At 40.1% G+C, this 20,580-nt stretch overlaps 2 protein-coding genes across 2 annotated transcripts in view; both read right to left on the reverse strand.

Moving 5' to 3' along the window:
- The window catches only part of LOC132129559 (F-box only protein 41-like), a 13,240-nt gene extending 1,003 nt beyond the window's left edge, over positions 1 to 12,237 (reverse strand). The window contains exons 1-11 of the mRNA XM_059541183.1: positions 11,423 to 12,237; positions 10,649 to 10,841; positions 10,272 to 10,345; positions 9,910 to 10,079; positions 8,025 to 8,155; positions 7,855 to 7,938; positions 6,565 to 6,680; positions 6,306 to 6,458; positions 786 to 881; positions 594 to 712; positions 364 to 522 (exon numbers count right to left, since the gene is read on the reverse strand). Of these exons, the coding sequence (XP_059397166.1) occupies positions 364 to 522; positions 594 to 712; positions 786 to 881; positions 6,306 to 6,458; positions 6,565 to 6,680; positions 7,855 to 7,938; positions 8,025 to 8,155; positions 9,910 to 10,079; positions 10,272 to 10,345; positions 10,649 to 10,841; positions 11,423 to 12,039 (1,912 nt within the window). The 5' untranslated portion in view covers positions 12,040 to 12,237. The remainder of the gene's footprint in view (positions 1 to 363; positions 523 to 593; positions 713 to 785; positions 882 to 6,305; positions 6,459 to 6,564; positions 6,681 to 7,854; positions 7,939 to 8,024; positions 8,156 to 9,909; positions 10,080 to 10,271; positions 10,346 to 10,648; positions 10,842 to 11,422) is intronic.
- Positions 12,238 to 15,087: 2,850 nt separating this feature from the next.
- LOC132129532 (early growth response protein 1-B-like) lies at positions 15,088 to 17,263 on the reverse strand. Its single transcript, XM_059541161.1, has 2 exons — positions 17,028 to 17,263; positions 15,088 to 16,812 (listed from the first exon to the last, which is right to left on the reverse strand). Exons 1-2 carry the CDS (start codon positions 17,251 to 17,253, stop codon positions 15,833 to 15,835), a joined length of 1,206 nt encoding a protein of 401 aa, XP_059397144.1. The 5' UTR covers positions 17,254 to 17,263; the 3' UTR covers positions 15,088 to 15,832.
- Between the last annotated feature and the right edge of the window lie 3,317 nt (positions 17,264 to 20,580).

The raw sequence follows: 20,580 nt of genomic DNA on the forward strand, positions 1-20,580 counted from the left end.
AACAATTAAAATAAAAGACTCAAAATTAAAGCATGAAAATGTAAAATGTTGACAAATAATTTAAAATAAACATAATTATAAATCACCTACTAAAAATTAAATAGATCATATTAATGTATAACTAAAATAATAATTTTAAAATAATAAAAAAACATTTACTAAAACCATAATTACATATGAAATTTTAAATAAAAATAATTTATAAAACATTTTAATCATTTTATATACAAAAATTGTATTATACAACACCTAAAACTTATACTGTATAATTAAAATAAACAAATGTAAAATAAAAAAATATATACAAAAAGCAGTAAAATTTCATTTAGAAAATGTCAAGTGTTTGTGAACTGAGATGCTCACTGCTGAAGTGCAGAAGGGCTCTGGAGGTGACAGGTGTGGAGATGAAGCTGAGCGTGTGCAGCTGCTGGAGTCCGTCTCTGCAGATCTCCGCCGCTGACTCCTGGTTCACTTCACTCATGTGATCCAGCTCCAGCTCACACAGGTTCACACAGCTCCTCACTGCAGACACAGATGAGGAACGCTGAACCGCGGTCAGATCTCACCTCACTCACACATCACCTGTCACTCACCCAGAGAGGCCACTCCCTGCAGGCCGCAGCTGGCCCCGCCCACACCCACCCGACACAGGTTCGGCCAGCAGCGGCCAATCGTCTGCAAGCAGCGGTTACCGAAGCGACCAGGCTGCAGGCTGGAGGACACCGAGACAGGACATCAGTGGTCATGTGATCAACGGTGACAGATTTAAAGAGACGGATCCTCACCACGGCTGTAGAGGAGTGATCCGGAGCGTCGTGATGTCCCTGCATCCCGCTCCCAGAGCCCAGATCACCTCCTGTCCCACCGGATCCGAATCACTCCTGAAAACACCAGAACAACACCACAGTCATGAGGAAGCTGTTATTTGACTTTTACCAAAAGCAGAGCCGATCAGCCCTATACGCTCACTACGCAAGCTGCGTAGGGCCCCGCAAATTACTCAAGGCCCCGCCTCCTCCTCGTGTCATAGCGCGTTACGTCACCGTCAATTAATGTTTACAACATCCATGACAAAATGAGGCGAAACTATCCTCTGGTCACGAAAAGAGGAAAAAAAAAAAACCCATGAAAGTGAACTGCGGGAACAACAATCAGGTAAACTTGTCTTCTCTCCTCTCTAAGTTTGAGGTCAACAAAGTAAAGTTTATACTTGAGTTTATGTGCATTTCTGTTGTCTTTTTTCGGTCTTCCTAACCTAGCTGGACAGGCAGGCAGTGCATCTCTTGCATCACTTTGTGCCTGACAAAAGTGAGAGTAAAATACAATTATTTATTACGTTTGTTTTTGATAAACGACAAAGTGCAACGGTGTTTGTTTACTGCAGCTCGGAAAAGATAACCGCGTCGCGTGTTATCATGCGTTCATATGCGCATGCACGAAATGAAATGCGCATTTTTCAAGCAGAAATATATGTGGAGACCAGACAGACTGTACAATATATGGGCGTGAATGATGGCACTCCTCATCAAAAGTGCACATTATACATACATACTTTTAAAACAAGACACTGATTATCTAGTCTCAGTCAATGTGTAGTTAAAAACGCTATACAACTGCACTGCACTAATTATGCAAGATGGAAAGCAATGTATTGATAATTTGACAGTGATTGACTTGATTTATAGGCTATATTGAATTTAAAATGTTGATTAGCGGGACATACTGGTCAATGTGTGGATGCACATCCCTCAGTTAATAATAACCATAAATCAAGAATTGCTTCACCATATATATTACAAAAATAAAAAAAACCTTTAACATGCTATGGCAAGCCATTTTAGCTTTTATTCATTCACAGCTTATGCATTTTTGATATCAAGCATTACATTTTTTTACTATTTGCAATGTGAATTCTTGATTATTTTTACTAATAGTTAGTCAATAATAGCTAATACTAATAATATTAATACTAATAGCTAATAGTAATACTTAGTTTCATTTTTATCTACCAATGTCTATTTTTGATATCAGGAATTACATGTTAACTTGTACAAAAGTTCATTCTTGATATCAATGATGTCATCACTCACAGGGATTATTGATATCTGCATAACTAGTTCACTAGTTAAATATTACAAGAGCCAAGCCATAGTATAAATAGTATTTTATATTTGAAAATGTATAAAAGAAAATTGGGAGCCAGTTTGAATGGGTCTGATGCAGCTTATAAAACGAGTTATCTATAATTTGCAGGTGCTATGCTTAAGTTTGTCAGTAGAGGAGATGCTGGACCATCAGCCAGTACAAGCACAGACTCAGTTGATACACATCCAGCCTCAGCCAGTACTAGCACAGACCCAGAACAGCCGTCTTCAGAAAGTACGAACACAGTGACAGACCCAGGTGAAGTACAGGCAGCCTCAGTCAGTACTAGCACAACCAGAGGTGTACAGCCAGCAGCAGATACAAGCAGCTCAGACCCAAATAGAACAGTTGCCGCTCCACCAAATGACTCAGCAGATTGGCCCCCCGTCTTAACAGACTTTATGAGGACTGAGTTTTATCTCTCCTGTTTCTGTAAGATTATGTAATTTATAATAAATGACTTTATATATTTTGAGTATTTTATTATTATATAGTTATTATTATCATCAACAACCACAACAATAGTAATATTAATTATATAAATGTATATATAGATATATATAGATATAGATATATAGTTATATAGATATATGATTTTTCCAATTTAGTTTTCTTCTTATTTATGTTTACGTTAATATTCACTTACTTAATAATATTCACTTGTTATCTTAATATTCTATAGGAAATACTCTATTCAATAAATATTGTTTGTTTGAACCTCATTCTGTTCTATATTGTTGTTCTATATTGTCGACTGTTTTGTTTAAAGGAGGGAGGATTGTATTGGGATCACTGAAGTGTCAGGTGTGACTGTGTGGCAATGGCAAATGGTTTACATAGCTCACGGCGTCACGGGTCAGTTAGAGGGCCCCTTAGCAGAATTTTGCTTAGGGCCCCAGGGAGGTCAGGATCGGCACTGACCAAAAGAGTAACATTTCCTGAAAAATACTGAAGGTGCATGTGAAATATATCATAATTACTATAAAAATAATAATAAATATGTAAATCAGACTTAGTTCAAATAATTTATTTAATTTAAATAACATTAATTTTTAAATAATTTAACGTAAAAACAATTGAAATTAAGCAATTAAAATTAAATCATAATAATGTACAATTTAAAAAAATAATTTAAATTAAAGACAAAGCGTACTAAAAATCTTAATTATTAGAGATAATTAAAATAAAATGCTTACTTAAAAAATAAAGTACAAAAAATTTAATTAAAATAACACTTAAAATGAAACACTACAAATTTTTTCATAATTATATAACATTTATATAATTTAAATGAAAAAACTAAATAAAACACATACTAAAAATTAACTAAGACAATGTCAAATGTTAATAATGAATTTAAATGAAAGATAATTAAAATAAAATGCTGACTAAAAAATAAATTAAAACAATGTAAAATTTAAATCTATTAAAATGATAATTAAAATGAAACACTAGGGCCCGGTTTCACAGACATGGCTTAAGCCTAGTCCCAGACTAAACTGCCCACTTGAGCTGTCTTAACTCAAAGCGACTTGCACAGATATATATTAAAATAGTCAAAGATTTAGCCTGTTCTGGATTAAACAAAGCCGATTGCAAGAGGAAGGATTATAGCTAGTCTATGACTAAATTGAATCTTAAATTAATCCTTCAAAGAGGCAGGTTTAACTCCTGCTTAGTACTGTTTGTGAGGGAGCATGGAATATTTGGAATATCTAAATGAAAACCAACATGCACAACAGAGGCCAGCCAGAGTACTTGTGGATAGGAGTGATCCATTACATTACTTTGATGACACAGCTTTTCAAGACCGCTTTCGTATGTCCAAGGAAAATGCAGTGGAGATAATATCTTTGCTTGAGCCTAGACTTTCCTGTCTGTCTCTGAGAGGAAGGCCTTTACCCATTTCTCTCCAAGTTCTGCTCACACTGAGGTTTTTTGCGTCCGGGACCTTTCACCGTGAAACTGGTGATTTGTGTGGTGCCAATAAAGCAATTGTGTGTAGAATAGTTCACAAAGTCAGCAGAGCCATTTGTGAACTGAGGAGTCTTTACATAAAGTTTCCTGATGCTGCTGACCAAGCCAAATATAAAGTGCAATTCTATGAATATGGGCACTTCCCAGGTGTCATTGGCTGTATAGATGGATGTCATGTTCCTGTCAAGTGTCCATCAACCCCTGATGCTGAGGAGTACAGGAACCGTAAGAACTGGTTTTCTATCAACGTTCAGGGTGTATGCACACCTAATTTAGAGTTTTCAAACATTGTTGCGCGCTGGAAAGGTTCAACTCACGATTCAAGGATTTTTGTCAACTCTTCATTATGTGCTCAGTTTCAGAGTGGACAGTATAGTGGACTTCTACTTGGTGACAGTGGATATGGTCAGAGTAACTTTTTATTCACTCCATACATAAATCCCACAACAGCTGAGCAGCAAAGATACAACAGAGCTCATATCCGAACAAGAGGCATGGTTGAACGCATGTTTGGAATATGGAAAAATCGATTCCAGTGTTTATGTAATACTCTTCGCTTCAGGCCAAGGAGATGCTGCAAGGTCATCATTGCTACAGCGGTGCTGCACAACTACCTGAAGCAGCGCTGCTGTCCTGATCCTCCAATGGAAGATGACGATGAAGCAGATGTGCCCATGACTGAGGCAGCCAGTGACCAACGAGGACTTGCACACAGAGTTGCTTTCACATTGCAGCACTTCAGTTAGATGAGATGTATTTCAATATGGAATGTATTCATTATGCCTTATTTTGCCTTGATAATTTTTGTTCTGTACAAAATTAAAATAGTGTGCCGCAAAATTAAAAAAAATTACTAAACCAATACTGGTTGAAAATGTAGTTTGTGGTTGTTTAAATACACTCAGTCATGAATATCTAAATGACAAAATGTTTATTTTTGTTTTTATTGTTTATACATCATATTGTTCACCATGGCTGGTAATCACAATTGCCTCCTTACTGTATCGTTTTTGGATCATACCTCTTTCTTCCAACTTCATATCCAATTCAACCTGTAGAATTCTCATTTTTATTTCATGTTCTTCCTTCAGATATTTCATTTTTTCCTCATGAAATTCTCTGGCTAACTTTTCATGGATGGTCATCTTGCTTGTTCTCTGCTGAAAGGTGGTGGCAGCATCTTTTCTCAGGGATGCAGGAGCAGATGTGGAAGGCACACACTCACTGTGCTCTGGCTTTTCCAACCCGTTCAGATTCCTTTCTTCTGTGGGGAAAAACAGAGGCACAAATAAATTCACATGATCCTTACAATGAAAGAAGAATAAAAATTGACAGAGTGGAATATATGTACCAAAGGAAGAAATCAATTTCTTTCTAACATACCATTTGTGCTCAGATCTTCATCTGAACTGTTCAAGTGATCATCATCTGGTATACCATCCAGAGGTTGCTGGTGCTGTATTATTCCAGACAGCAAGTCACTCAATTCATCAGTTTTGTCTTTATTTGGTGGTCCACCACCAGTAGTAAATCGCTGTCTTCTGATCTCTGCATTCTGTCGTTTTAAAGCCAGTTTAAGGTTCAATAACTGGATGGTTGGTCAAAATTTGTTTCAGTAGTGTTTTTTCATACTCACTGAAGTTTTTGGAACGAATTCTTTTTGCATCTGCCATTGCTTTGTGTCAAAATGTACACCGATAATAATGTTTTCTGGTCCATTCCAGGTTTTTATGAGCACCATCAGCCCAACGGCATGTGCTTATACTCAACTTAATCAGGCCTATCCCAGGTGTTTTCATTTAAGCTTACTTAATTTACTCCAGGACTCTGTAGTCTCAGACTAACTAAGCTTATTTTAAGACACGTTCATGAAAGGTACTTAAATGCCCCAGTTTAACTAGTACACATTAAGGCCTACTCCTGGCTTATGCTAAGCCATGTCTGTGAAACCGGGCCTTAAAGATTTAAAGTTAAACTTATTTTAAATTTAAATTACAGATATTAAATAATTGAAATGGAAAGTATGTAAATGTATGTGGTTCAGTAGTCAATGATCCATCCATTCATCTATCTATCTATTAGACTTTTTATAAATAATGTAAATATATCATCTAAGGAAATGCATCTCCAATATTTTGATAATAATGTAATATCTAATATCTGTTAGTGTGATGTTATGTCACCTGTATGTGAGCGACTGCAGCGAGCGACAGTGACAGCTGACCAGCCACAGCGACCTGTCCGTCAGAATGTTGGAGCAATGAGAGATGCTCAGAGTGACGAGACTCCGCCCCCCTGACTTCAGCACCGCCTCCAGCCCCGCCTCCAGTCCGCCCCTCAACACAGAGAGTTCCGCACACACAGCTGACAACACAGCACTGTACACTGGCCGTCAAGTGCGAGATATGTGTGGGTGTGTGTGTGTGTGTGTGTGTGTTTTACCTGGTGTTGCGTAAGTACTGGTCTTTGCTCTCTTCCTTGCCACGAGATCGAGGTTTGAGGTTGTGAAGAACGAGAGACTGAGTCTGACAGCACCACTGAGACAGATTAATCAGGAACTACACACACACACACACACTCGAGGTCAGGGTGGCTTACAGTGATCTCTGAAGGTCTGGCTGATTTTGTATTAGTTATAGCTTTATTTATATGAGGCAGAAGTTCTTTGAGGCCTGTATGTGGAAATAATGAATGGAAATCAGCTTCTGAACAGGTAAGACTGATGTGAGTTTCTGTCTTCTGTTGATGTTGACACACAATTTGTTTGATTTTCTAGTGATGAAATCCAAAATACTTATTTATCCACTTGTTATCCACTTGTGTTTCATAGAGGGTCAAATTAACAATTTCCACCTGAGATTCGGAGCCAGATTACAGGGTTAAAATGACTTCAGAAAGATGGCAGCATCAAAATAGTGTTTTAGTAAAAACCTGTTGCATTGTGCGTCAATGGTGACTGTTCAAAATTAGGAAAAAAGCTGTTTTGGGGTGTTTTCTCCAAAGTTTGGATTGGTGTAACTCAAGAAATGCTAAAGACATCTTAATATCCTTTTAGATGTTGGTTCTTAACAAATTTTCCTTTGGAATATTAATTGTTTAGGCCCTGTAAGGTTCATTTTCAGAGATATAGGGATCTCAAAACGGCTCCATGTGCAAATCGTTAAAATGTGTTTATATTCAGTGGTCAAAAACTCTGAATAGATTATACTTTGTTCTCTTAAAGACAAATGTCTGAAAAACAAATAATGCTTAAACGAGAAATGTATCTTGTTTGCCTCTTTGCAAAATCATAACCGTCTGAGTGCCATAAATATACATTTTTCCAAAGTTTGCATGCCTGTAACTAAAGAAGGGTTAAAAATATCTCAAAAAGACTTTAGAGTCTGGTTCTTATCTAACTTTCCTATTGGCGTCTTTTATTTTTAAAGTCCTATATGGTTCAGACCCAGAGATATGGGGATCTCAATGTGGCTCTAAGTCCAAATGATTGAATTTGACCCATATTCAGTGGTCGAAAACCAAATGTGGGTCACTTTGCATTCAGATGATACTGGTTGTATTTAATGACAAATGTTTGAAGAACAAGTAATGCTTAAACTAGAAATGTAGCTCTATATATATCAACCTGATAGAAAAACAAAGTCTATGAGATCTCCTCCTTAATATGGGGAAACAAACAAGTGTGTGTGTGTGTGTGTGTTTGTGTGTGTGTGTGTGTGTGTGTTTTCTTGCCTTCGATGACACACGTGCGTTTTCCAGTGTTACTGTGGTCCAAACAGCAGGATGACGTGCAACACTGCACCAATCCTTACACACCTGAAACACACACACACACACACACTGCATAATCAACATTAAAGCACACATAACACACACTCCTGTCCCATCTCTAACACACACACCTCAGCAGCGGTGAGCAGCGAGCGCGTGTCCAGATACGTGAACACACAGAAGAGCGCCGCTGTGAGCCGCAGACGCTCCGAACACACGGCCGATTCACTGGCTCTGTTCACACACCAGTGCAGATCTGGACCTGATCACAACAACAACACCATCAGCACATCAACAGACACCCTAGCAACCATCCACATCACCCTAGCAACCACATACCAACACCACGGAGTCATGCAAACTCTTTTACGTTTACTTCAGAAAATGTACACAATAATCAGTTCTTCTCAAGGAATATAGTTCTTTGTAATTGTAGGTATATATATATATATAGCATGTAGCATGTACAGACACATTAAAAACATTTTTGTTACTTGAAATAACAAACATTAACTTAAATATTAATACAAATATATACTATACCTTTTGCATGTTTATTTTGTATGTATATATATATACAGTACAGACCAAAAGTTTGGAAACATTACTATTTTTAATGTTTTTGAAAGAAGTTTCTTCTGCTCATCAAGCCTGCATTTATTTGATCAAAAATACAGAAAAAACTGTAATATTGTGAAATATTATTACAATTTAAAATAATTGTTTTTAAATGTATTATACTTTAAATGATCATTTATTTCTGTGATGCAAAGCTGAATTTTTAGGATCTTTATCACATGATCCTTTAGAAATCATTCTAATATGATGATTCATTATCAAAGTTGGAAACAGTTCTGCTGCTTAATATTTTTTCAGAACATGTGATACTTTTTTAGGATACTTTGATGAATAAGTATACTGGGGTCAGTAATTTTTTTTTCTTTTTTTTTTTTTTTTTTTATAAAATCAATACTTTTATTCAGCAAGGATGTGTTAAGTTGATAAAAAGTGATTGTAAAGAAAATATATTATTAGAATTTTTTTTTATTTTGAATAAATGCAGTTCTTTTTAACCTTTTATTGATCAAATATATTAGACAGCAGAACTGTTTCAACACTCATAATAAATCAGAATATTAGAATGATTTCTAAATGATCATGTGATAGACTGGATGTCATGTGACACTGAAGGCTGGAGGAATGATGCTGAAAATTCAGCTTTGCATCACAGGAATAAATTATTTTTTTTTAAGTATATTCAAATAGAAAACTATTATTTAGAGTTGTAATAATATTCCACAATATTACTGTTTTTTCTGTATTTCTGATCAAATAAATGCAGGCTTGATGAGCAGAAGAAACGTCTTTCAAAAACATTAAAAATAGTAATGTTTCCAAACTTTTGGTCTGTACTGTATATATTAGTGTTAAAAACTTTAATGTTGGTGTGATTTTTTAAAATGTTTTTTTAAATTTCTTTAATTTTTAAGGCTCTTCTGCTGAGCAAGGCTGCATTTATTTGGTAAAAAATACTGTAAAAATTGTGAAATGTTATTACTATTTAAAATTGAAAGTGTATTGAATGTCTCTCCTATGACTCAGTGTGTGTGTGTGTGTGTGTGAGTGTGTGTGTGTGTGTGTGTGTGTGTGAGTGTGTGTGTGTGTGTGTGTGAGTGTGTGTGAGTGTGTGTGTGTGTGTGTGTGTGTGAGTGTGTGTGTGTGTGTGAGTGTGCGTGCGTGTGTGTGTGTGTGTGTGTGAGTGTGTGTGTGTGTGTGAGTGTGTGTGTGAGTGTGTGTGTGTGTGTGTGTGAGTGTGTGTGTGTGTGTGTGTGAGTGTGCGTGCATGCGCGTGTGTGTGTGTGCGTGTGTGAGTGTGTGTGTGTGTGTGTGTGAGTGTGTGTGTGTGTGTGTGTGTGTGTGTGTGAGAGTGAGTGTGTGTGTGTGTGTGTGTGTGTGTGTGTGTGTGAGTGTGTGTGTGTGTGTGTGTGTGAGTGTGTGTGTGTGTGTGTGTTGTACCTATGCAGCTGTAGGTCCTGTATCCAGTGTGTTGCTGTGTGTCGTCCTGTGATTCTGTCGTATAAAGTGACCAGTGGTCTGAATCGTGGTCAGTGTGTGTGTGTTGGAGTGAGCAGTGACCCTCACAGCCGCCCGAGCCCACCGACAGCGTGCACATCCTCCTCTCGAACCTCAGACACATCAGTCACAAACCACATCATTACTGCAGCTGATCACATCACAGCTAAAACAAAACTATACTAGTATCTAAATGATGACTCTTCTCTCTCATTAAGTGCATGACACGACCCATTTATAGACTTTACACAATATTCTGTTAAACATGTTGTGAGGCGTTTGAACAGATGTGTTCAGTGATGTACCTGTAGTTTTGAGCAGCTCTGTGATCAGACAGACGAGAAGATCTCCTGCTCATCCCAGACACGCTGTAGCTCCTCTGACAAACACACAAACACATATTTATATCTCCAGTAATGTGTCTCTCAGTAAGATGAGATGTAAATGATCCGCACATATAACACAGTGATTGAGAGCTGAAGAAATCAAGGCTCCTCAGAAGATGTGAGATGTTCTGGAGGCTTGTGAAGATCATTCCTCCGCTGAGGAACAGTGAAAGTAAAGCTTCTGGAAAAAAACGCTCCTCAAAAGATCCTGAGGATCAGATTTGAGACTCTAAAACATGATTGATGGAGAATCAAGTAAAGCTGAGCTGCTTCATCTGGAAACAGACTCTGTGTACCTGGTAGCCTGACGCTCTGCTTCCTGCCAGGTGTCTGTGAGGGGAAGTGACATCATCGCAGAGGTTCTGCAGCTGCGTCTCGGCTCTCTCGGCTCTCTCCAGCAGGTCCTCGATGAAGCGCTGCAGACGGATCTTTGCAGTGGCTTCCTGGAGCGCCGTGTCCCTCACAAACCTGTCCAGGTCACACACTTCCCTAAAACACACACAGAATTGGAACGCGCAAAACCTTTTTAGATCCTATATATCTTAGCCGGGACACTCGTCTAGGATGATTTTGATACTTTTGTTCACAGTGCTGAACATTCTCTGATACATTGCATCTTTCTCTTTAACGATTCTGAATCAGAATCAAATGTAGCTTGAGGAAGTCTTGCCAGTTGGGGAACTTTTTTGCATTGTTGCTGCGGGTTATATCTTTAGTACCTGGGTTGAAACGATCCACGGAATGCGATTTTGACCAAGGGGAACTTTCCCAGAATACGACTGACTGGGATAGTTTTGAGAAGCAGTTGGGCTGTTTTTGTTATGCAGACCTGGCGAACCTTTTCTTTAGGTACCTACAGATTCCCACCCCTAGCTGACAAGTTTACCTTTATAGTAGTAAATTCACATTGTCTGCATGAAATAAACACTGACATGGTCAAAATACACCATCAGAGAAGTAAACTAAACACCGGTCAGTGATTTTAAATGTATACATACATGGCAATTTCAGACTAATGCAATCAGTTGCTGACATTTCAGTGCATCTCTGATCTCAACACACACACTTACTGTTGTTTGCGCCGCAGTTGTTCGTCTCTCTCTCTCAGCTTGTATCTGAGGCTGGCCAGCATCTCCACGGAAATATCCACCTGCCGCTCCAGTTCGGCCGTCCGCTCTTCCGCCTGCCGCTTCTCTCTGTGCAAGCCCTCGCTCTCTCTCCTGGCCCGCCTCACCTCCACGCTCCTCCGCTGCACCTCGTCCTGCAGCGCCTCCAGTTTGAGTGACACACGCTCCTGGACCTCCAGTGCCAGCTGCTGAAGACGGGCCTCCAGCGCCAGCCTGCCCAGCCAAGGCACTCCTAGCTGGGCCACAGCGTGTCCAGCATCTGCCTCTGCGGCTCTGGAGCTCATGGTGACCGCTAGCACTGGAGACAGAGACGAGGGCAGGACGGTGGGTGAGTCCCTCTGAAGGAGAACGTTTCGAAGTGGACGGGCCAAACTCAGGGCATCCAGAAGCTCCAGTCGCAGAGGACTGATGATCTCGGTCTCTTGCTGGGCGTACAGGGACATCAGTCCGCCCTCGGAGCTCCGGCGAGGGGTCAGACAGGTGCTGGACAGGTGCTCTCCAAACCCGCACGTCTCTCCGCAGGTCGGGCAGCATAACGGCAGCTCTGTGCTGGTTGACATACTGCAATGATGTGCTAACACTCTTGAAAAACAACTCCAGAGTCGAGTGGTGAGGTCATTCAGAGTTCAGGAGCATTTCAGGGACGTTTCAGGAACTTTAGGAGCTTTTTAAGAAAGTTTCAGGAACATTTCTGCAACTTTAAGGGTGTGTCAAGAATGTCTCAGGAACATTTCAGTAATTTTAGAAGCATTTCAAGAACATTTCAGGAACTGTAGGTGCATTTCAAGAAAGTTTCAGGAACATTTCGGTAACTTTAGGAGCGTTTCAAGAAAGTTTCAGGAACATTTCCGTAACTTTATGAGCATTTCAAGAACATTTCCGTAACTTTAGGAGCGTTTCAAGAAAGTTTCAGGAACATTTCAGTAACTTTGGGAGCATTTTAAGAAAGTTTCAGGAATGTTTCAGTAACTGGGAGCATTTCAAGAACATTTCAGTATCTTTAAAAGCATTTCAAGAACGTTTCAGGAACGTTTCAGTAACTTTAGGAGCATTTCAAGAACTTATCAGGAACTCTTCAGTAACTTTTGCAGTGTTTCAGGAGTGTTTTGTGGCTTTTCAATCTTCTGGGGCATTTCAGTGACAATTGGAGTGTTTTAAGTGTGTTCCAGATGTTTTTCAAGGCGTTTCAGTATCTTCTGGATGTTTCGAGGGCATTTCAGTAACTTTTGGGCATTTCGGAATTGTTTTGGGGTATTTCAGTTTCTTCTAGAGCATTTTGAGGGTGTTTCAGTAACCTTTAAGAGAATTTAGGGGCATTTCAGTAAACATAGGAGAGTTTTATGGCATTTTAAAATCATTTCAGTGAGTTTTAGTATCTTCTTGGGTCTTTCAAGGCCATTTTACTAACTTTTAGGATTGTTTAAGGGCTATTTCGGTATCTTCAGTATACTCTATCTTTCAGTAACTTAAGGAGTATTTAAGGGTTGCTTTTAGAAGTCTCTTGGGCATTTCAAGGACATTTAAGTAACTTTTTAGGGGCTTTTGAGAAGTGTTTCAGGGAGTATCAATAACTTTGGGGCATTTTAGGGGCGATTCAGACTCTTCTTTGGCATTTCAGGAGCTTTTCAGTCCAAAACAGGTTCTTGCAGAATTATCACACCTGCAAAAGAAAAAAAGGAATGATAACTTCAGTTTTATTCAATCAATAATTAATGCACTGCTTTCCATCACAACATGTTTGTTGCCATTCAAAGTGCTTCTAAGTTGTCAAAATGTATCTGTTTGTTATACCTGTGAATCTAAAGGTGAGGTTTCTCATTACTGTGTCCTACCTCCATCATCTCTTGGTAATTCATATTAACATATAGTACATGAACATATTCTTCTACTGGTAAATAAAAAATATTATGTACATTATCAGGATATACATAATTCACGTAGAGTAATTAAGAAGAATTTTTAATGTCATTCCAGTGCAAATTCTGTTTTCAGCATTATTTTATCCAGTTCAGATGCACACTCAGGGAAAGATATAAGAGATATTTTTCACGCATGACTGTGCGCGCGCTCCGCGTTATTTCCGCTTGAATATGATGAAGACAAAAGCTGCGGTCAGAGTAAAGCTACATCAAGACTGCGAGGATGAAATACAGTCTAGAAATATTCATGTGTGCATCGATTATACAAACGCACAGTCTCCTGCTCATCCTTTCTCATTTACATGTTTTATGATGCAGTTATTATCTAGAGAAACATCTACACGCGCGCCATCAGTGAAAGTGCATCAGTTCGGTCTGGTCTTGTATCGGAATGTGTGTGTGTCACGCGACCCAGCCCAACATCCTCACGTGCATCATCCATAAGCATTTATTCAAACGAACGTGCATTATAAAGCAGGTAAATATTATTCTGTTAGTTTTCATGCACGCAAACCCACCAGTTCTCCAGCTTCCCAGACGTCTGGCGCGTCCTGCCTTCACTCTGTCTGGACCCTTGTCTTCCACAGACCCGCTGAACTCGACTTCATCGAGCACGAGCAGCCGCTCTGGTCGCCTCTGACGTCACTCCCTGCACGAGGAACGTGAAATAGAGCGGTAAAGAAAATGCATTAATGTGGGGGCGCGCGCGTTACGTTGCGTCGAGCACGCGGCGCTGTCCACGCACTCGTGGTGCTGAAGGTCCGCCAGTGTGTTTATACTGAGAACAACTGGTTTGATTAAAATACGCTGCAATTGTGTCCATAATTATAATACATTAAATATGTGCTTATACATGTTTGAATGCAGTATCTTTGAGATGTAAAAGATCGTACATAAGCTATGTTTTCTATACAATATATTACATAGAGTGAGTTGATATACTGTCACTGGGTTCTCTCTTTCTCTCTCTCTCTCTCTCTGTGTGTGTGTGTGTGTGTGTGTGAAAGAGAGACAGATGTGAGGTATTTAATTGTCCACCAATAGATGGCGCTAGACTGACATGTCGTTAATATGAAAACGACCAAATGGAAAGTAAAAAACACTTTATATTCAAGGTAATAATAGCGAACATATATTAAAGTTAAATCTGAATATTTGTATATTTACTACAAAACATCAAACCTACAGCGTGAAATTATTTTTCAATATTTTTAACAGTATAAAAAAGAAAACAATTTATTTATTATTTGGCTGTTTGAAATCTGAATTATCGCATTTGTTTAATTCATGCAAAAAGTCTAAAATATATTTCATTTAATTATATTTATTTTATTGCATATCATAATATTATTATATTTATATATGTATTTATTGTATTGCCTGTATGAAAATTTAATCACAAGATTTGTTTAATTACTACAGTATAGGAAAAGTACAAAATAAAAACGATTTATTTCCATCAATATGTTCCTAGTATGAAAGTTTTTATTATGTTTGGCTTACACACCAGAAGTTGGGACATGCTTATTTCATTATTATTATTTTTTTTTATTTTGACCTATTTATTATTATTGTACAATATACGGAAAGTAGCACTAGTAAATAATAAGTAGTCGTGTGCAAAAATCTGGAGCTAGTTTGAGGATATAATGCATGTGTGTTTACATAAGCATTAAAGACTCAGAATGATGTCAGTAAACAAAGATTTATTTGAAACATTTAGTAGCCTCAAATATTCACAAGGCGTTTGACAACGTTTCATTGCACGAGAACAGTTTTCAAAGGCAAATAGACAATAATATCGAAACGACCTCAGGAGGCCAATCTGCACATCCACGTGTGCTACTGCAACTCAACTACGATGTTGAAGTTTTAAATACTCTAGCGCTTCAGGTTCCCAAGAACCAACCAGACAAATTCTACTGTCAAAAGTGGAATACAGTCACTTATGAAAATCTATAAGATAGATTCTTCGTATACTCTCTTGAAAATCGACGATACAAAAGTACAATCAATAACGTACAAATATATAGAGCTCTTTTCGTGTGCTTTATAAAGTGATGTATCAAAATACAACGTGTGTCGCATGCCAGCGTGGTAACAAGTGCACGTTCACATCAAGACATGCAGGACATTTCATAAACAACATCTGAGGTTTGAGTGATCAATGTTTTCGACGTCAGCGCAGGTAGAAAAGCATGGTTTTGTGCGACTGAAACTTTGAGGCGCTGTCCACCGGAAGTGCTGAAAGATGTCTTGCTTTGCAGACAACGAGTTTTTAAGCTTTCACTCGCATGCCAAGCTTGCTTCAGTCTTGATTATAGACTTCGACTCTTCCAGTTTTCGGACCGCAGATCTGCTCTGGCGGATGAGCTGCGCCGCGACGCAAGCATAAACTTCGGGTAGAACGGAACCAACAGGACGCTCCGCGCGCTCACACGAGACCGGGGAGGGGAAACGCGCACGCGGCCGCCAGGAGCTCCGTCTTCTGCTGCATCCTCTCGTGCTGCTTAAGATGCACGCGTCCGTGCCGCTTCCTCTCGTCGCTGCGCGCGAAGCGACGCCCGCACACGTCGCAGGAGAACGGTTTCTCGCCGGTGTGCGTGCGCATGTGGGTGGTGAGGTGGTCGCTTCGGCTGAAGCAGCGCAGGCAGACGCGGCACTGGAAGGGCTTGTGGCCGGTGTGGATGCGGACGTGACGGTTGAGCTCATCGGAGCGCGAGAAGCGGCGCTCGCAGTTCTCAACCGGGCAGGAAAAGGGCTTCTCGCGCGCCGCGCCCTTCCTGGCGCGCGGTTTAGCGCTCCGCGTGTTGGTGGCGAGTAGCGAGTCAAGGAGCGCGGTCGTTGCGCACGGATACGAGATGGTTCTATAGAGGCTGTTTTCATGCGCTGTGACGGGAATCTGGAAGTTGGGCATGAAGTTCAGCGCGCTCGCTTGTTCCAGCGGCTCTTGCTTGATCCACGTGTCCATAACCGAGTCGGTCTCGGGACCCAATGGAGAGAGCAGGTCAATGATGTCATCCAGGTCTGAAGGCTCGTGAGAAATGAAGCCATCGAACAGATCGCCACCATTACAGCTGCTGCCAAACTCGCTCTTGATCGCCGGGCAGGTGTTCACATCCGTGAATTCGTCAGATGAGTCGTTGCTCATTGACTCCGGTGAACCCAGCGAGCTCCCGGTGGATAGCAGCGACTCATGCCGCGACAGCGCGCTTCCGCGAGAGTTCCCGGAGAAGTGGTCGGAGATGCCGACGATCTCCGTGAGGATGCTGAGAAGCGCGTCCGCGCTGCACGGTCCGGTCTCCGTGTAGAAGCTCCCGGTGTAGGTGAGCGGCGACGGCGGAAAGCCATCGTTGGTGCAATCGGGGAAACCGGTGTCCAGCGGCTCAGCTTTAGGCTTTAACAACCCACACGCTGCGAGGAAAGAGAAAAGAGATGCGTTACATAAGCGACTGCTGTTGACTCACTGCATCAGGATTGAATCCAAACCAAAAGTGCATTTTTAAAATACATTATATTATATGCATTGCATGCAGTTTAATCTTTTATCAAGAGAAGCGGTGCTTTTTCATTAGGAGTTAATAATTCGAACATAGTTTAATATTAATAAGATTAAACCCAGTGCTCACCAGCATCAGGTTGATTCTGAACGTTGGATTGCTCCTCAAAAGGAAGGGTTTGAGCGCAAAGCAGATCCAAAGCGCTGAAGTCCACGGTGTTCAGCATCATGTCGATGTAAAAATAGCTCAAAATCCACAAGGAATTATTTCCGAATGGCAATCCTGCTTTGGGATTCCCAGTTAAGGCTTCCGTCAGGTTCTGATCTCCGTCGATTCGTGTACTGGAATTCCTCATCCCTCTTTTATACCGTTCGGCTCCGCCAAAGCTCCGCCCACCGCTTATCTACGTCTGCAGGAGGATTCCCCGCCGTGTGCTGACTCCAGACAGCTCTTGCCCAAATATGGACAGAGGATGTGACGGGGTTCCCCTCCGAAAATGGGCACGGGGCGTGACGTAGCGGCGACTTTCCTGAAGACCAATGCGGAAAAATGAGGGGTGTTTGTGAATGACAGGCGGCCATTATGTTCGCAGTGGAACAGTGTCAAAGTGAAATAGCCTCGGGTGACATTTGATGATCTTATGGGTTAAAACGATGAACAGCAACAGCGAGACAAAGAATGCACGCTGAAATCCCGTGCAATGCGGATATAGCAGACTTTTAACCACAAACGAGCCATGCACAGTGGTTGGCATTTTAGAGATTCAAATGACTTGTAACAGGAAATATGTCAAATATCAAGCCTCTGTTATGCATCTACACCCATCTGTCGCGTGACTTCACTTTGCTCCCTTTTCCTGATGTTTTGTAAAGGAAACTGCTTCCAGATGCAGCATTCAGAGCCTTCAGCACCGCGGACAGCGACACAGATGCATAGCCTACAGTCTTCCTGCATGCATCTAATGTCTTGCTTAATCGATCTGACAGTCAAAAGCAGATCATTTATTACGCTCGTGCACGTTCATATAGCTAATATGAGTGAAAAGTGTTCGCTTTAGATGAGAAATGCATGTATGCAAGCAATGTAAGATCGTGATCATACGGTAAATGAGTCTTATTTTATCGCGTTATGTAATGCTTCATTTCTTCAGAGCGTCTGATGAACTGCAGCTGCATCTATGATTTTTAAATATGTCATAAAGTTTATTTTGATAATAACATTTAACCAGCATCCAGCCTGCACCACCCATTGAGATTTCATTTATTAGATGATGGACGTTTCAATTATAATATGAACGCAACGCTGCTGTGGAATAATAAATACATCAATTCATTTTGCATTCAAGTGTGGATATCAAATCTTAATATCTCATGCACTTTTGGTTGCCCAGTAAATGTATTGTTGTTGTTTACAGGTTCTTGATTGTTTGAGCTCAGATCCCCATATTCAAGCATTATCCTTCTGTATTTACATACAAAAACAAATCCAAAAAAAGACACCTGGCTGACTTGCAGGTAAAATAATCGAATCATGTGAAAAGTTTTTGAATTTGTGTGTGTGTGTGTGTGTGTGTGTGTTCTACACTCTTAAAGAGATTGTTTCCAACAAAACAACAGCAGATGCTCTTTTTCACTGGAGGAAGTGTTATTATGGATTATGGACTCTATTTATTTGAGTTAAATACACTTAATGCTGGATTTGTTTCATATTTTGTGTTCTCCAGATGTTAACTGGTGGACTGAAGTGGTGTGGATTATTGTGATGTTTTTATCAGCTGTTTGGACTCTCATTCTGACGGCACCCATTCACTGCAGAGCATCCATTGATGAGACACTGATGCAATGCTACATTTCTACAAACCTGATGAAGACACAAACTCATCTCAGAGTTCATTTTCAGCATTTTTTTGTGTGTGTAACGTCCCTTTAAGAATGTATTCATAGGGAAATATGTTTGAGGAATTTAAAATGCCATGTTATAAGTGTTCAATAGGGTAAAATAGTCGACTTTTTGAGTTGTTTAAAAGTGGTATATTATTGCATACTGAAGTTTAATGTCATCATCATTGCATTATCGTTGTGTCTTGCGGCACATTGTATAATACAGATTCGTTTCTGCTACCGGAAACTAAGACCAAACATGGTTCCGTCTATAAACGCCTGTGACAGCCTGTCGCACGTGATTCATCTGTTTTTTTGGCAACATTTCTGTGGTTGCAGAGCGTTGAATCCTCGAGGCGTGGGCGCGCTCCGGGGCAACCCGTTCCCGCCAACGGCAACTGTCAAACTCGAGGCATTCCCGCCAAAAATAGTCGCTCGCCCCCGCGAGGGCTGCAGAAGCGCACGAACGAGCCAAGCTGGAGGTGTCAATAATACTTTATGACAATAATACATGCGCAGACAGCCATGAGGAAGAATATGGCCTGTGAAAATGCAGAAAATGCTACAGAAAACCTGTTGGTTAACTGTAAGTTACCTTATATACGGTCAAAATCACATTATATGGAGCATACTCTTTATATAAAACGCTTTTTGTAACTAAAAGCGATGAACTATCTAAAATATTTCAGAACTTTATGATTTATACAAGTTTTGTTTCTATCTATAACTAGCCATGCCTAGAAACTACAGCTGGCTAATCATGCTAACAAAGTGTTTAAATATGCTAGTAATATGTTTAAAAATAATATGCTGAAACATGGTAGCAATGTGTTAAATCTTGTTCAAACATGTTAACAGTGTTCTAAATCATGTTAAAACATGTTAGCGATGTGCTAAATTGTGCTAGAAACATATCAGAATTCTAATCATGCTAGTAACATATCTGAATGTAAGCTGTATTAGCTGTTATGAAACTAAAAACAGTTCATGAAATACTATAGCTATAAAGTCAAAGTCAAAGTCACCTTTATTTATATAGCGCTTTAAACAAAATACATTGCGTCAAAGCAACTGAACAACATTTATTAGGAAAACAGTGTCAATAATGCAAAATGATAGTTAAAGTCAGTTCATCATTGGATTCAGTTATGTCATCTCTGTTCAGTTAAATAGTGTCTGTGCATTTATTTGCAATCAAGTCAACGATATCGCTGTAGATGAAGTGCCCCCAACTAAGCAAGCCAAAGGCGACAGCGGCAAGGAACCGAAACTCCATCGGTGACAGAATGGAGAAAAAAACCTTGGGAGAAACCAGGCTCAGTTGGGGGGCCAGTTCTCCTCTGACCAGACGAAACCAGTAGTTCAATTCCAGGCTGCAGCAAAGTCAGATTGTGCAGAAGAATCATCTGTTTCCTGTGGTCTTGTCCTGGTGCTCCTCTGAGACAAGGTCTATACAGGGGATCTGTATCTGGGGCTCTAGTTGTCCTGGTCTCCGCTGTCTTTCAGGGATGTAGAGGTCCTTTCTAGGTGCTGATCCACCATCTGGTCTGGATACGTACTGGATCCGGGTGACTGCAGTGACCCTCTGATCTGGACACAGACTGGATCTGGTGGCCACGGTGACCTCGGAACAAGAGAGAAACAGACTAATATTAGCGTAGATGCCATACTTCTAATGATGTAGCAAGTACATAGGGTGTTATGGGAAGTGTTTCCGGTTCCGGTTTACCTAATTAATGCAGTTGTGTATGCCAGGTTAAAGAAATGGGTCTTTAATCAAGATTTAAACTGCAAGAGTGTGT

Source organism: Carassius carassius, chromosome 46 (assembly GCF_963082965.1).
Source record: "Carassius carassius chromosome 46, fCarCar2.1, whole genome shotgun sequence".
In the NCBI taxonomy this organism is placed as follows: Eukaryota; Metazoa; Chordata; class Actinopteri; order Cypriniformes; family Cyprinidae; genus Carassius; species Carassius carassius.